This window comes from Pleuronectes platessa, chromosome 8 (assembly GCF_947347685.1).
Source record: "Pleuronectes platessa chromosome 8, fPlePla1.1, whole genome shotgun sequence".
Lineage (NCBI taxonomy): Eukaryota > Metazoa > Chordata > Actinopteri > Pleuronectiformes > Pleuronectidae > Pleuronectes > Pleuronectes platessa.
In genome coordinates, this window is record NC_070633.1 from 14,863,528 (window position 1) to 14,881,222 (window position 17,695).

General features: G+C 41.3%; 1 protein-coding gene across 1 annotated transcript; it reads left to right on the plus strand.

Annotated features, from left to right (window-relative positions):
* Positions 1-720: 720 nt before the first annotated feature.
* Positions 721-15,550, plus strand: atp7a (ATPase copper transporting alpha). Its single transcript, XM_053428646.1, has 23 exons — positions 721-988; positions 2,084-2,215; positions 3,498-4,002; positions 4,601-5,377; positions 5,624-5,827; positions 5,925-6,088; positions 6,331-6,492; positions 6,599-6,675; positions 6,887-7,109; positions 8,258-8,491; positions 8,623-8,714; positions 8,943-9,070; positions 9,544-9,698; positions 9,789-9,923; positions 10,092-10,286; positions 10,497-10,679; positions 10,777-10,990; positions 11,149-11,295; positions 11,434-11,576; positions 12,265-12,468; positions 12,914-13,031; positions 13,134-13,236; positions 13,633-15,550. Exons 2-23 carry the CDS (start codon positions 2,096-2,098, stop codon positions 13,904-13,906), a joined length of 4,557 nt encoding a protein of 1,518 aa, XP_053284621.1. The 5' UTR covers positions 721-988; positions 2,084-2,095; the 3' UTR covers positions 13,907-15,550.
* Positions 15,551-17,695: the final 2,145 nt, after the last annotated feature.

Consider the following 17,695-nt stretch of genomic DNA (forward strand, 5'->3'; position numbering starts at 1 on the left):
TACTAAATAAAAGTCCAACATTTTTAGCTTCAAGTAGCTAATTTCTGGATATTTCAAAGTACTGTAAAAACACTTTGATCAATAATTCCAGAGAGAGACTGATATGTCTGTGTTCAGGACCATTCAAAATTATCAATTTACTGAATTTCAAACATATTTACTTTATAGATTAAGAGATTTTTCAAAGTAAAGTCCAACATGTGTACAATCAAATCAGTTCATTTCTGGATATTTCAAAGTTCTATAAAAACACTTTGCTCATTAAATTCAGAGAGAGACTGATATGCCTGTGTGCAGGACCTCTCTGACTACCTACATACTGAATATCAAACATTTTTACTTTATAGATTAAGAGATTTTTCGAAGTAATTGTTGTACTCTTTGCCCACAAAAATATGTAATCATATGATATAACAATAACGTTTAAAGATGTCTGTAAACATGTGGGAGTTGAAGAACAAAAGGAAACATGGGAGCAGTGAGATTAAATAATTAATTTGTTTTTACACAATGAGATGTACCTATTTACCTTTTTACACATGCACGACATGATAGTAGCATGCTGAAGTCTGTCCTTCAGATTTGTACAAGCATCGGAAATGTACAGAGTGTAAATTAGCTACTCCTGTGTGTTCAGGCGCCATGTAACGGGACCACAGCCTGACAGACCACACGCAGGGCAGCACTTCGGGCCTGTGGCTCCCAGCGCGGCTCCGCCTCTCTGAGCTGCTGCCGTAGGTCACGTCGGCGTCGGCGTGAGGAGCAGAAACAAAAACAGCCCTCGGAGCTGAATCTCGAGGAAACAGCGGAGGAGAAGTCTTCTTACAGCCGGCGCCGTTGTTACCCTCATGTAGCACAATGCCGGCCCGTGTCCACGTAGCTGTTTGTAACGCAGTGTGAAGATGCTAGCTTGTTAGCTAGCTTCATTTGAGCCTCACCGCCTGACAGCCGATGTCCAGAGCCTGGAGCTAACTTCCTCCGGAGTAAGGTAAGAGCTGCCACTTTTCTTTCACCCTGACTTCAAATCCTTGAGTGTTGTAACAGGCGCCACATTTTACTAGCGATGTGAGTTTCTGGTGGACACCACAGCTAGCTCCTAATGAAAGGTTCTAGGTTCTCAGTTTGGTGAGTTTAGCAACAGGCAGGCAACTTGGCTTGAAGTTTAACACATACTATTTAGCTGGGTCAAGCTAGCTCCCTGTTAGCTGCCCTAACCCTGCCTAAATGAAATTCAAGAGATAGAGCAACACGAGTCTCTAAACGTTTGAGAACGTCCTATTGTCTTTGACTGCCTCAGGTTTAAAGAGCAGGTTTAGCGGGTCTTGGGTCTGTTTTCAGTGGTGACAGTGAGTGTGTCTTTGAGACCGATATTTAATGTTTCTGGTAATGGAGACCCAGTGGCTAAAGTGACACTTGTTCCTGCTCCCTGTCATGATTCTTTAAAGGAAGTCATGATATCTGCGTTTAAATGTCCCTGAATATGTCTCTTATCTGTCAGCGCGTCACTGAAATGCAGGTAGTTTTAGTTTGATGTAAGTGAAATCATGTCATACACCTACAGATTGATCTGAACCTTTAAACGTTACTGGTTTGATAACCAGTTCAGTTCAGTTTAAATTTAGGGAAAGAAACATGAATTTAATGACCCACCCTAGTCATTTTACATTTGCTTATTCTTCAGGTACAAAGAAGCTTTGTTTTGTTTGGGCTGGAGGCAGGAATAGTGCTATAGCAGCTTTGGCATTGCTCCAAAGATTCGTTCTTAACAGGATTATAATTTGTTTCTTTGCCAATGCTTAGCCTATATTTCCTAGAAATGGCAAACGAATCAAATCAGGCTTTTAAAATATATAGAAATCTTGTTTTTTTAAGAATAAGTAGTAAGACTTTGATTTGAACAAGATGGCTTTTATTTGTATAGTAAAACATTTTACACAAATTTACATACCTGTTGTTTTTCCCCAGTATCCTCACATGAAATGTTTGTTTGTTTGGAAAGAGTAGAGTTTACTTTATTCACCCTGTGATGCTTTCCAGAACGACAATAAACAACAATAAACTTTGCTTCCTTTCGTCCTTTTAGACAAAAACAACCATGACTCAGACAGTCAGTCTGTGTTCAGTTACCCTCGGGGTGGAGGGTATGACATGTGGCTCCTGTGTCCAGTCCATAGAGCAGCGGATTGGGTCTCTCCCAGGAGTGATGCATATAAAGGTAAATGCATTGTTTGCAAAGATAAAGGAAGATGTCTTGTATCTAGTAGCATTTTACTGTTTTTCCACATTGTGGTGCGGCTCTTAAAATCTCCTGACGCAGAATTTCTTGAATGCCACTTCCAGTTAAAAACAGGAACCGAAATCATATTGTTGTAATGATGAGGTCTGTATTTAACCCTGTGGACAGGGCAGATATATACAGATCATTACATTAAATAAAGCTCCTGCCCTTTTCAGGGTAATACAGTTTGATTAATACCACAGTCTTTTTCCCTCAGGACCAGCTGGTCTGATTTACAATCAATATCTTGAGCCATTAGACAGACATAAGAGCTAAATTACAATAGTTGAGGCCTGTTGTTTTGTTTTCTGTTTGTTTACCCCTCTGGCTGTGGTTAAATGAGAATATAACATAATAATGTGCTCCAGATTTAGCTCTGCCCTTTCAAGGACTGTGACAGCAGGTCGAAATGCAGTCGTCTGCTCCCACAGGAAATGTCATTTGTGCCTTAACAGCATTCAATGTCTGGTTCGTTTTCTGGTAATCTATAAAGACAATAGATGTGGGAGGAGTGAATAGATTTTTCTTGGTAGAACAGTTATTGTCTGTTCACCAGCTTTCCTTCATCTCCCATTGTCAGAAAGATGGTTAAGCCAAGAGGAAGGCCCAATCACTTATTAGCCCCACTCTATGATTTGTAACTCAAAGCTCAGTCTGGTGATCCCTGTAGTGTGTCACATGTTTGCTTCCTAGAAGGAAAAGAAAGAGAGCTAAGGGTCGTTCTGTTGACAGAACATGCTCTAAGCTTAACAAGGCCATGGACCCATTTTACTCTCTTTATAAAGTTAGCCTGCATGCATGTTCACAAAATAGAAATAATTTCAAGGGTGTGTACAGTCACATAAGGCAAGCATGTTCTGTGTACTGTACGCTGTGCAATCAATAACATTAATGACTCAACAGTAAGTTATTGAAATAAACATTCTGAATCAAAGTATTAGTCTGAATGTTTATTACTCTGAGTAATAACATCATGAATTCAACCCTTTGGCAAAGGCCACAAACCTGCATCAAACACTTAATGTATGACTGGCTTGCTAATTAGCTAGCTATTGTTTAATTAGGGTTAGGGTTAGTAATTCTACAAATGGTTTTAGTAATATGTTGAAGGAAAGTCCCCCCCCAGTATCTTGATGTTTGATATCATTATTAGCCTCTCAAAAATACAACTAAATAGTAGTGGACTTGTGAAACCCCTAATGTGACTTTTATTTTGCAGGTGTCTTTAGAGCAAAGAAATGCCACTGTCACATTTGACCCCATCCAACAGAGTCCAGAGTCTCTGACAGAGGCTATCGAGGACATGGGCTTTGAATCAAGTCTATCGGAGTCCGTCACGGCCACACCGGTCTCTACAGAGACCCAGCTCGTCTCCACCTCAGGCCTGGCACCTGCAGCTCAAGAGGAGGCTTTAGAGACGCTATCCCAGATCCAGGGAGTCCTGGATGTCAGAGAGAGCCAGGTTCCCATGGGTCTCACTGTCACCCATGTTCCCTCCTTGACTTCACCCCTGCAGCTGAATGAGTTGGTGGCCAGCCTATCAGCTACGGAGATCCCCACACCCAGCAGTCCTTTGCAAAAAGGCCAGAATGTGTCCCCATCTCAGAGTAGGTCTGGCGATGTGGCACTCCTGAAGTTACGGATTGAAGGAATGACGTGCCACTCCTGCACCAGCACTATTGAAGGGAAGATCGGAAAACTGAAAGGGATTAACAAGATCAAAGGTGACGTACTAGACCTGTTAACAAGCTTGAGGTTATGTTACCTCACTGTCGAGCTAGAAGTGATTTTGTAACACATTATGCTGCACTATGTGGAAAGCTCGTCTTTCAGGTTACAGGTGTCCTATTATCGTGTCACTGTATGTTCATTGCTAGCAGATTGCTCAGTGGGTCTTAAACATTGCGAGATAGAATGTCTTTCGAAAATTGTATTGAATCCACAATACATTTTTCATGATTCTTGACGGAGAAATCTGACATACTAAGTGGAATGATATCTATGAGTTTGTGCAATTTGGTGCAGATCCAAATAGAAATGTGTATATAGTGAGTTTAAATGTGGTTTCATAAGGGGAGTGTGGGCCTTGGCAGAGGTACGCACTCTACTAAGTGCCACTTTCGTTTCAAATTGAAAATTATCCTCAACCTGAATGTTAAACTTCTACTAGTGGGTTTAAAGTAATATTTTTGTGCTGCATGGAATATAAACATCAGCATCATCTTTTCATGTCTAGTCACTTCCTGCTCTTGTGAAGAAAAAAAAATCTATTCTTTGTGCCGTGTTTGTATAACATTTTTCTCATGTCTTTATTTTCCACAGTTGTATTAGACTCTCAGGAAGCGACAGTCGTCTACCTGACTTACCTCATCACCGTCCAAACCATCATCGACCAGATTGCCGTGGCCGGCTTCAAGGCTTTTGTCAAGTCCAAGCCTCGCCCTCTGCAGCTGTCCCCCAGTGAAATCGAACGTTTGGTTGATTCTCAAAAACCAGCTGTGTCTTCACCATCAGAGACTTCAGAGGAGACAGAAGTCTTCATAGACATAACACTTGTCATGCTCAGAGTTAAGGGCATGCACTGCCATTCCTGTGTGGTCAATATCCAGGACAATATCTCCATGCTGCCTGGTGTCTCCTCTGTGGAGGTCTCTCTGGAGAAGGAGAAGGCTTCCATCTGCCATGATCCTCTAAAGGTCACAGTGCCTCAGCTGCAGCAGGCGATTGAAGCGCTGCCTCCAGGACACTTCAAAACCCAACCCTGGGACTCAACTGATCCACTCAGTCCTGTATCTATATCGCCCACACCTGCCTTATCATCGCCTCGGAATGCAGGAGCAATCCAGGCCAAAGCTGCTGCTGCAAAGCCTTGTTTTACCCAGCCTCTGGCGTCTGTAGTTAATATTCACATTGAGGGCATGACGTGCAACTCTTGTGTCCAGTCCATTGAAGGCATGATCTCTCAAAGGAAAGGCGTGGTGTCAGCACAGGTCTCTCTAGCTGATCACCAGGGAATCTTTGAGTATGATCCCCTTTTGACCACACCAAAGGAGCTAAAAGAGGCCGTAGAGGACATGGGCTTTGACGCCTTCCTACCTGGTGAGAGGAGAGATGGTGTGATTGTTGAGTTAGACCATTTTTTTTACAAGTGGATTAAGCATTTTATTTGTGTGTTTTAAATATAATATTGTTTGTATATAGAGCTTTACTTTGATGCCCCCCAAGCATCTCCTCCTACAAGCAGCTTCTGTTAATTTGAATCTGCCAGTGAGGGTACTTGAAATGAGACTCCATTGCTAACTGCAAATTTGGCTTCCCTTTATAACTATAATTTGTTCTCCACAGCCACCAATTCGCTGCTGCCTTCACCAGAGCCCCGTGTCTCAAAGTCTTCAAGTCAAGCACATGTGAAAGATATTGAGATGGACAGTGACTTACACAAACAAGAACGCAACAGAGACGAGCAGTCAAAATGCTTCATTCAGATTGGAGGGATGACCTGTGCTTCCTGTGTGGCAAACATCGAAAGAAACCTTAAGAATGAACCTGGTCTGTAAAGGCGTAAAATACTGACTTATTCCAATACTGTTCATCCATCTCATTGCTTTGATTAAGCGCTAAAGAGAAAATCTTTAATGTTGTACAGGTATCCACTCTGTTCTGGTGGCACTCATGGCCAGTAAAGCAGAGGTGCGTTACAACCCTGAGGTCATCGATCCTGTGAAGATAGCCGAGTGTGTGAAAGAGCTGGGCTTCACTGCCTCTGTGATGGAGAATTATGAAGGTTCAGACGGAAACCTAGAATTGGTGGTGAGTTAACGTAAAGTACTATTTACACAAAGTGAATGTTGTATTAAAAAGTTGCATTGAACACAGTAACATTTTAACCTAAAATAGAAACGTTATATATTTCAATCATATTTGAGAAGACTGTTGAATACATGCAACGTCCTCATTGGTGGATGAAATTAAACATTTCATCCTCACTTCCAACCCTCTTTAATATATTTTTGTCCCTTTCTCTGCTTGTGCTTCTCTTCATCTTCTTTCAGGTCAGAGGAATGACGTGTGCCTCTTGTGTTCACAAAATTGAATCCAGCCTTATGAAAGAAAAGGGGATTATATATGCCTCGGTTGCCTTGGCAACCAACAAAGCACACGTTAAGTACGACTCAGAAATTATAGGGCCACGAGACATCATCAAGCAGATAGAGGTATTACTCCTCCCTCACCTGGGAAACTTCATATAATATCATTTGATTTAGAAATGCTAAATCATAAAAGGGTTTGTTTGACCATTGTGTTGAATTTTATTCGTAGAATCTCGGGTTTGAAGCATCTTTGGTAAAGAGGGATCGTACTGCCAGTCACCTGGACCACAGCAGAGAGATACGACAGTAAGTAACTGATGCAGTGACGTCGACACTGTATAAGGTTCCTTCAGAATTGATTATATATGCACTATTTTTTTGTATATTTGTGCCCTAATTCCTTATATAGTGTTTAGAACTTTATGTAAATTTAGATTTTTCTGACAGAAATTACGATTTAAAACTAAAATACAAACCATATTTAATCTCAAACACAGAAATATTTTCACTCTTTCAGATGGAGGAAATCTTTTCTGGTGAGCTTGTTTTTCTGTGTGCCTGTGATGGGCATGATGATGTACATGATGATCATGGACCACCAGATGAATGTTTCACATCAGCACAATGCCACGGTGGAGGACCGCAACCATTACCACGCCACCATGTTCCTGGAGAGACAGCTGCTCCCAGGCCTTTCCATCATGAACCTCCTCTCCTTCCTCTTCTGTGTCCCTGTGCAGGTACATCTAAGGAATTCTTAAACTTAAAACACGTTTTAAGTTTGAGCGAAGCCCTGACAGCAACAATGTATTTGATGATGTTTGTATAAGCAATAAGTAGTTTAAAAGAGCCAACTGAATACTAATGTGGAGAATCATAATTTTTTTCCAAATGCAATTTGTTTTCCTGAGAGATAAAAAGAATAATTTGATAAATGCAAACTGAAGAAAGCTAATTGAATGATCGACATTTCCAGTGAAGTCCTTAGGTTGTCTAATTTTTATATGAAGTATTTCGGTCTTGTTTTGACAGTGTTTGGTTGTTTTCTTTGAACCACTCATCTCCTCTATAATTGTTTTCCTCATTTTCTAATCACAGGCTTTATAGGTGTGCATTTAGATTCGTTAACTGGATTCATAAAATCCTTAAATTCTTAATAATTAAAAGAATTAAGGAAAATTCAAACATTTGTTCATTTATATTGATTCTAAGAGGGCATTAAGTTTGATGCCTAAGTTTAATGGGTTCAAGTGACCTCTTCAATATAGGTTTTTGATTTCTAAGACATGCTGGGACATTTTGAATGGCCTTCTCTGTGGTAGATGAAATTTTCATTTTATCTGAATGATATTATTCAAATCAAATGATACAATCTTCAATTATATGAATTTATTTTCCAGAACACATTGTCCAGAAAAAAATGGTATGTTGATGTATGGTATAAACAAAAATACTTTAGCATAATTTAATCAAAAAACAACTCTATGTGCTGTTTAGGACCGCTACCTTAAGCCTTTGAGACTGAAAGGTTTGATTCCACTGCAAAGAAGGACAAACAGCATTAGGTGGAATTTAGAATGAGTGAGTGAAGAAAGAAGAACGTTTTAGTAAAATTTCTTCTACTAAGTTTATTTCTTCTGGCTTATTTCTTCTGAAGAGAAATTGTTTTACCAAGCTTGGGACACGAGGCAGAATATTTGGTTGAGTTGTAAAAGAATACTTTATTTTGTAATGCAGTGAAATGGAATGCGTGACCAACTGGTCACTTTTTGGTGTCTTGTGTTCGCTTTGTGAACATGACGCGAAAACAGAATAAAGAGTCTTCAGGAGAGGTGAGCAAGTCTGAATGAAATACTTCTAATAAAGCCTCTGTTTTTACTCTCCACAGTTTATCGGAGGTCGCTATTTCTACATTCAAGCTTACAAAGCAGTCAAACACCGATCTGCCAACATGGATGTGCTGATAGTTCTGGCTACCTCCATAGCGTTCACCTACTCGCTGGTCATCCTACTAGTGGCCATGGTGGAGAAGGCCAAAGTCAACCCCATCACCTTCTTCGACACGCCACCGATGCTCTTCGTCTTCATCTCGCTGGGACGCTGGCTAGAACAGATAGCTAAGGTTTAGCTCATTATAATTAACATTATTGTTATTATTAATGACATCCAAATGTCCTTTTAAAAATGTTGGAATTATCATCGTCTTTAAATTAATAGTCAGAAATTGTTTTGTGTGTTACTTCTTTCATCCAGAGCAAGACGTCTGAGGCTTTGTCCAAGCTCATGTCTCTACAAGCTACTGAGGCCACAGTGGTAACTCTCAGCAGTGACTTGTCCATTCTCAGGTACCTGTTCTCTTCACTCACCTTTATTACAACCTTTCATATCTTAAGTCGGTTTTAGATAACAACAAATGCAAATGTTTGCTGTTTAAATATCATTACAAGGTTCATAATAAACGCTGCTTATTCTGCATAAACAAGCTGCGATTGATTTTCCACAGCAAGAATAGAAGACATATTTTTGGCCAATTCCATCTGGGACACAGACTTAATCTCTGTTATGTTGTTCAGTGAGGAGCAGGTGGATGTTGAGCTGGTGCAGAGGGGTGACGTGGTGAAAGTCGTCCCCGGGGGGAAGTTTCCAGTGGATGGCAGGGTCATTGAAGGACACTCAATGGCTGACGAGTCTTTAATCACAGGTTCGTCCAATTGACTAAGAGATCAAGTATCTCTTAACGGCACGATATGTGTGTGGTGTAAATAATATGCTCAAATCTAACCATTCAGAGGTCAACCAGTGTAAGCAAACCATTTCTTCACACATTCCTTCCTGAGATGTGTGTCTTTTAGTTATTTTACCATTTGAAAGAAGCTACTAAAACAGGATGAGACCAGAATCTGTACATTTCAACACCAGCCTCTTGAATAGTTCAATTCAAAATAGATAGTTCTATAATTTCCTCATAATATTCTTCAGTGGTGAAACCTGGTTATGCAATATCTACACAGACCATATCTACAATTGGCTAAATGTATCAACTTTTAAATTGCTACCACCATCAAACAAGTTGGACACTGAAGCTCCAGTATTTTCTCTGGATCACCAGCTCCTGTTTCCTGCAGCTGCCTTGTACTGATGTGTTTCTTAGCAGCTGTTTCTCCGTGTCTCCAGGTGAAGCCATGCCAGTGACGAAGAAGCCAGGGAGCATTGTGATTGCAGGCTCCATTAACCAGAACGGCTCTCTGCTCGTCAGTGCTACACATGTCGGCATGGACACAACGCTGTCTCAGATTGTCAAACTGGTGGAGGAGGCTCAGACTTCGAAGGTGAAGTATGCGATTTCTGCACCATATCTTCCCCCGTGTCGCGTAACATTGATTGGGAAGGTGTGTAATTTCTCAAATTGTATTTTCCAGGCTCCAATCCAGCAGTATGCAGATAAGATCAGTGGCTACTTCGTACCCTTCATTGTTGTCGTATCCGTGCTGACGCTGGTCGCCTGGATCATCATTGGGTTTTTAGATTTCGCGCTTGTGGAGAAGTACTTTCCCGTGAGTCATCTTTTCAGTCTGACTGATCTGACCATCTCCTCAGTGCAGCGTCAGGAAATGACATCTCTTCTGCTTTATTCCTTTTGTACTGATAAAAAACAAAAACATGACTACATATGGCTGTGTTGTTAATGTATCTGATGATGTTGCCCCATTTCCTCCCTCCAGGGTTATGACAAGAGCATATCCAGGTCCGAGGCAGTGATTCGCTTTGCCTTCCAGGCCTCCATAACAGTGTTATGCATTGCCTGTCCCTGTTCCCTTGGCTTGGCAACCCCGACAGCCGTCATGGTGGGCACCGGAGTTGGAGCCCAAAATGGCATTCTGATAAAGGGAGGAGAGCCCCTTGAGATGGCACATAAGGTGTGTTAATGATGACACCCTGACACCCCTGATACTGTCTATAGTCAGCCAGTCATGTAACAGACCATCTGTAATTTTAAACACATAATGGCTCTGATTCACAAGCTTACGGAGCATATTAGTATAGATGTACTGTAGCTGTGAATAAGAATCCTAAACCATTAAAAAGTATTTCAGGCTCACTTCTCTCATACCCACTTTTGCGTACAGGTACAGATAGTGGTGTTTGATAAGACTGGGACCATCACATACGGGGCGCCAAAGGTTATCCAAGTCAAGATAGTTGTGGAGGGGAACAAGATGCCTCGTTCCCGCCTGCTGGCCATCGTGGGTACTAGTGAGAACAACAGTGAACACCCTCTGGGTTCAGCTATCACCAAGTACTGCAAACAGGTTGGTCTCTACCTTGAATTTAACCCCCACACTCAACGATTCTCTACATATTCTAGATTTGTAACAAGTTATATAAAACATCCATTTCTGTGTGCAGGAGCTTGGCACGGAGTCTCTTGGCACATGCACAAACTTCCAGGCGGTGCCGGGCTGTGGCATCAGCTGTCAGGTCAGCAACACGGAGACCCTGCTGAAACAGGCGGACAGCGACAGCGAGGACAACAACCAGCGGAACAACGTCCTCATTCAAATCAGTGACACCCGGACCACCACCAGCTCCCATCCACTCATCATGGACCCACAGCCTCTGAGTAAGTGGGGAAATGGAATCCTTTTGTTATGGTCGTGTATTCAGCAGAAGTACTTAAATCTTATGATCTTATTCTTTCTATCATGAATTAACGCAATAAAGGAACCTTTGCTCATTCACCTTAATGTTTCCTTGCTGTTGTCTAACTTGTGTGTTCAGGCTTCGTCCAGACAGCCACTTATGTTGTGCTGATTGGCAACAGAGAGTGGATGAGGAGGAACTGCTTGCAGATCAGCCCTGATATAGATGAGGCAATGGTGGAGCATGAGCGCAGAGGACGCACTGCTGTTCTAGTAGCTGTAGATGGTAAAGTAGTGCAAGGCTCATATATGTTCTTTATTTCTTTTTTTTTTTCTTTCATTTCTTACTGGTTAGATTTATATTATCCTCTAAAATATGTGTTGACAATATAGTTTATTGTTAAACATTTGTATTTGTGTGTAGACCTGCTGTGTGCGATGATAGCCATTGCTGACACAGTGAAACCTGAGGCTGAACTTGCCGTACGCACGCTCACCGACATGGGGCTGGAAGTTGTGCTGATGACCGGAGACAATAGCAAGACGGCACGGGCTATTGCTGCTCAGGTACGAAGAGACGCCACTACCTTTTAGTATTAAATTATATCACTGTTGCTCCATGTACGCCTGACATTCACACTACTCCCCGGTTTTAAAACAGAGAATTGTGGTAACGCTGCTGGCCCCATTTTAGTTTGAAAATCCGGGACTGCTTTGTTGTTTACTACAGACGGGCAAAAATGGAGATGCTTGGAAACACTGAAGGAGCCACATTAACCGCATTTGCTTCCTGTTTTGCTCTTATCAGTCACCACTTGACTACCAGCTGCGAAGGCAAAATGTCATGAACACTCCTCCTCTTCAATCGAAAAACAATTCCCCTGTTCTACTTTTCATCATTGCTGTTTCTCATTTCTCACTGCACATGCCCAGTGTAGGTTCATGGTCACGTGATATGAGTTTTCATGTGCGGTCGGGATTGCCATGTTTTAATATTATAACCGTTTTACAGATTAAGCTGGACAGACTGACAGCTTTTAAGTGATAATCTTCCCTTTATGCAAACTTCAATACACATGCTAAATACATTTAGCTGAGAAGAAACTATCACCAATGTTGATATAAAAGTAATGTTTGAAGATTATTTAGAAATGATCAACATTTTTTTACACTCTAGTCCTATAGTCCTACCATTTTAGTGCATTCATTAATCCATCATGTTGCCTTGTGTTGTCGGTCTGTGCTTGTCCTCCAGGTTGGAATCAAGAAGGTGTTTGCTGAGGTGCTTCCCTCCCACAAGGTGGCCAAGGTGGAACAGCTGCAGCAGGAAGGCAAGATAGTCGCCATGGTGGGTGACGGTGTAAACGACTCGCCCGCTCTGGCCATGGCTGACGTGGGCATCGCCATAGGAACTGGGACAGATGTGGCCATAGAAGCAGCAGATGTGGTGTTGATCAGGGTGAGATCAAATGGAAAGAATAGAACAATGATACAGAAATACAATTATCACACATTTCAAGTACACAGAGAAAACAAATAATTTTTTTACAAAAACAAGATGAGTACCGTAAGTCTCAGTTAAGGTCTTTAAGATTTCCTTTTTTTATATTATTAAAAAAAAATTGTCATTGATTAAAATCTCTGAATTAAACATCACCTGTTTCATAACTGGCAAATGTGACATTTCAGTCTGGCAGCACAGACACAGTGTGAATCCACAGTATCACAGTAAATGTACAGTAATCAACACAGTATTATGTCATTACTGAAACCATAACAATAATACAAATGATTCTTAAATATGTAAAACTGAAACCTAATCATCTCAGATGTGTTGTGTGTAGCACTTATTATCTGATATAACTAGTTTTCATGTAACCTCTTGTTTCTGGTCTTGTCCACAGAACGACCTCCTGGATGTGGTGGGGAGCATTGACCTCTCTAAGAAGACTGTCAGGAGGATCAGGATCAACTTTATATTTGCTCTGATCTACAACCTGGTTGGCATTCCTCTTGCTGCTGGTAGGTGACCTCAAACAATCACCAGATATATTTGAAGTCAATCATAACACTGACTATGATCATTTTGACTACAGCAGTAATATGAACTTTATCTGTTGACAGGCATATTCCTTCCCATTGGTCTGGTGTTACAGCCATGGATGGGCTCTGCTGCGATGGCTCTGTCGTCTGTCTCTGTGGTTGTGTCCTCTCTTCTACTCAAATGGTAACGAGGAGATAAATTAATAATTCAGTTTTTCTTCCCTTGAGAATAATCAACTAAAGCACAAACTCTGGAGGATTTCTGTAGACTTGGTTCCAGATTTTCTCCGGAGATTGCCTTTCACAAATGAACTTGGTTTACGGCACATTGACTCTGCCGTCATCACCAAAAGCTCTCTTGACATCATTGTCCATTAATGTCTACTAGAAGTATCTCTTACTCTGTTCTGACATTAGCTAATTCGCACATTCTCCAGAGTTTTCACCAAGAGGCTGGCAGGAGAACCGCCTGAGGCTCTGACTATATTTGTGTTCTCCCATACAGAGTTCAGTGCGGGTCTGAAAGCAGCCATTTTCCAAATCACCTTCCAAATTTGTCTTCCTCTGTGTTATTTTCCAGTTACACTAAACCCACTGCAGAGATGTTGGAGGCTCGACTGGGAAACAGCAGCAGGCGGCAGGGCAGCCTGTCTGATGTCAGCATCCACATCGGAATGGGTGACGTTCGTCGTCCCTCCCCCAAACTCAGCCTGCTGGACCGCATCGTCACCTACAGCCGGGCCTCGATCAACTCCCTGCGGTCCGACAGGCACTCGCTTAACAGTTTGGCTCTCAGTGAGCCCGACAAACACTCTCTGTTGGTGGGGGAGGCGCAGTGCGAGGACTTCTGCTGAATACGTAAGACTCACGTGGTCTTGCAATGACTTTTGTGAGCTGGAGCAGATAGTAACTGCATTAATTCAACACTGGGCCTCGCTGACAGGGTTTCTGTTGAATAGTGGCCCATCCATCTGCTGTAGGTGCCTCAGGGCAGCACTGTTGACTTGCTTATATGCCCCTTGTTTTCTTTTAGCTCACCCAGTGGATCACATGCACTTCAGAGCATGCTGGGGTAGTTTCTCCTCCTTCAGCAGCAGACTATCTTCTGTTGAGGTAACTGCCCTCAGGCACCAACACATTGACACATCGGTCACTGTGAGTGTACAGGGGCATGAAGCGTCTTTTAAGCCTTGTAGCAGGTTTCCACATCCAGGAAACAGAGTGATGATCAGCTCTGCAGTTGTGGTCACCTGCAAGTACAATCTTTAATATCTATCCAAAGACATTATAACAGTGGTGCTGCTTGTGAGAGTCAACACTACAGAGTTATACTTTAAAGAATTTTCCTAATGTGGAAAAGTATAATAACACTTGCATTATTCTATTCCAGAGTATTTATGTTACCTTTATTTATCTTTTTTCGTATACCCTGTCGAACAATGAAGTTGTTGAATCAAAATGCCAATTTTAATTTTCAGTCTCCCAAAATATTTAATTACTGAGCAGCATCCAGACATAAAACCTCAATCTTAAAACTTGTTACCTGCTGCAAACATGAGTTTGTGCAAAACATCTGTGAAGTGAAACAGAATGTGAGTTTGACCCAAGTGCCAATTGAAATGCCACATCGGCAAAGTCCAACACATTCCAAAGATAACACGGTAGTACAGATGTAACCTTGGACACAATGTGCACAGAGTGGGAACCGAGATGAGGTCAAAGCAGAGAGGAACATCTGACTGGGAATTGTGAAGCCGACTATAGACTCTGCTCTGTGGTTGTGTCATCCCTCTGCATCTTTAGTTAATTATACAACAAGTGTGTTAGTGAATGTGAACATTACTCATTGTCGAACAGAAATTATTACATGTATGAAGTGTTGTTGGTTCTTGGGTTACTCAACTTGCCTGCTGCAAACATAAGGTTTGTGTAATGAAAAGGCTGAACTGTAAATGTGTGTGTGTTCTTTCTGCCGTCGCACTCAGCACTTCTTCATTTCTGCTTTTTACGTATGATGATTATTATTCATGCTGTTGGTCCTTGAACCGTGAGAACCAGGAAACCCAGCAGGTTCAGACTAAACACAGCTGTGTCCCAACACTTCCATCAAATGAGTTACTGAGATACAAAATTTACATGAAATCCAATTGTACAGTTGTAATTTTAAATCACATCTTGAAATTGTTTAAGGAGATTTAAAGTGATCTCAGAGATGTTTTTGCTTCACTTTGTGCTGTATTGAATCACTTTCGTGCAGCTATTCTGTGACTTTTTGTGTCCAAAAAGAGCCATCAGACTGGCCTGCCGTTTTCCCAAGATGCATTGTGATCACAGCTTCTGAGCGTCACAGTGCCGATCTGTAGTGTTTGTGCATTGCTTGGTGGAAAGGGTCCATTCATTTGTGTGTGTGCAGGTAAATGAAGTGAGTCCATGCTTCCCATCTTTCATTGTTCTTCTGAACAGTATGTGCCTTGGAATAAAACGCTTTTGTAACATCACCCTGTTGTATTCACTTTAAGCCAGAAGGTGGTGTTGCTGAGCCATGTGCCCGTCATTTAAAAAACACCAGGGACAAGATTTCATCAACTTTATTTCATCCAGTTAGTCTAAACATTACATCACCCCAGTGTACTGCTAAACAATCAAGTACAATTTTCTGTCATCTTTTCTAAAAAAGCAAGATTGATTTGAATTGACTTTCTCATGAGTCTATTTGTATCACTTTGGCTGTAGTGACATGATTTGGTAGATTGACGCTTGTGAACATGTTAAGTTAATATTATTAACACATTAAGGGGAAATTTGTTTTCATCAGACACAGAGGTTAAGGGACACTCAGAAATCACACAAACCAAAGGGTAAATTTAGTGTTATTCTTCTTCTCTTACTCCGGGGATCATTGAAAAGCATCGCAGTCAGGAAACTGAACAGGTTCAGTAACTTGTGCAGCATTTTAAATGTGTTAGAATATTGTGCTTTGCTCGACTAAACGCACCATAAAACAGCTGCAAATTGAAAAAATGCTCCCTATGTTACCTTGAACACTAGAATAACAAACCAGCTACAGGGAACAACTCCAACGTATCTCTGTGGAAACACTGACCATCTGAAAGTTACTTTTACAGCAATATATAATATATATATATTTATATATAAGTAGATTTACAGTATATTAAACATTTAACACCTTACGGAAATCACACACTGTAATGAGCAAAAGATGCAATCGAATCAAATCAATGTTCACAAGCAGTGGATGATTTCAAATTTGACACGGAAAACATTTGCATTGAATGGACCAAATGATTTCACCTACACTGGGTCCTATAGAGTCACAGCTAAAAATCATTTAAAGTTAAAGATTTACGTTTTGTGGCTTCAGTCCATCTTTTTTCCGCCTCATCCCTGATTTTTAAAAGGTCTAGTAATAAAACTGGTCTCTGACATGAAACAGGCCTACAGTTTAACTTTGCGTGGTGGGATACAGGAGCTGCTAATGCGGTACAGAACGGCCTCCAGCTTTGGGGATGATTGCAATCTGGTGCTCTGGCTGAAACAACACTGTTTACCTGACTGACAATATCATGTGAATACTGACTACTGCAGCCAAGGAACGGAACAAAAGTTATAACCTCTCGCTTCAACTGCTGCATCAGCTCACCAGGCCGGCGGTAGTGATGTAACTGTGTGTAATAACTGAGGTGTACATGCTGGATTTGACACTCGGAGCAAAACATCATGAAACACAAAGCAGGGGGTCGTCGAGGAAGGTTTTAGCCGAGAGATTCCACGCTCCTCACACTCGCCAGAATAAGACCAGAGCGATTCGGCCTCATGTTTCACAGGATTTAAACGGGTCAATTTAAATATCACACAAATGAAAATTCATGTGGATCCTTCTCTGTACCATTCTCCTCTTCAAAAATACTACAATGTGAATAAACTATCCCCAATAGTTCCCAATACTGTAATCCATATCTAACATAGAATGCCAAATGTACATATAAATGCACGACAACAACAACAACTTAAAACAAATTGTCACATCAATCTAAAATGGGCCATATTGTGCGGTGAAACCTCTCAGGATGCTGCATTAAGCTTCAGCAGAGAGAGACCTTACAAGTCTGAGTAAAGCATGAACGACATGTCCCCTCTTAGTGGGATCCTAAACCGTCTGTGATCAGAAATTCCTGATTAAATACTGGAAAGCGTGGATTATGGAAACGAGAGCATGTTTTATTGCTCTCCTGAACGGAGCCTCAGAGTGACTGCATACACACAGACACGTGTTGTTTTTAGAGAATCCATGGTTATATCCCATCATGCTCGTGTGCGGAGTGGTTTGTTCATGCGAGTTTAACAAGCAGAATAGGTAGTACGATTAACACTGATTATTAAGACATTGAATAGCACCGTGTTAGTCCCTACATGGTTGCCACCATCATAGCGTCACATTTTATTGGTTGGTTCCCTGGAGAATAGTTTATTTAGATTCATGGTTAGATGTTGAGCGTCACTCATTTGGCAAAATTAAGTGATTTAAAGTGAGTTACAGTGAATTTCCTTCTTTGAAATGACTCTGTCATGACCCAGAGGCTGTCATCGTTGACAAAGTTTCGTTTTAAAAATCAAAGAACTCA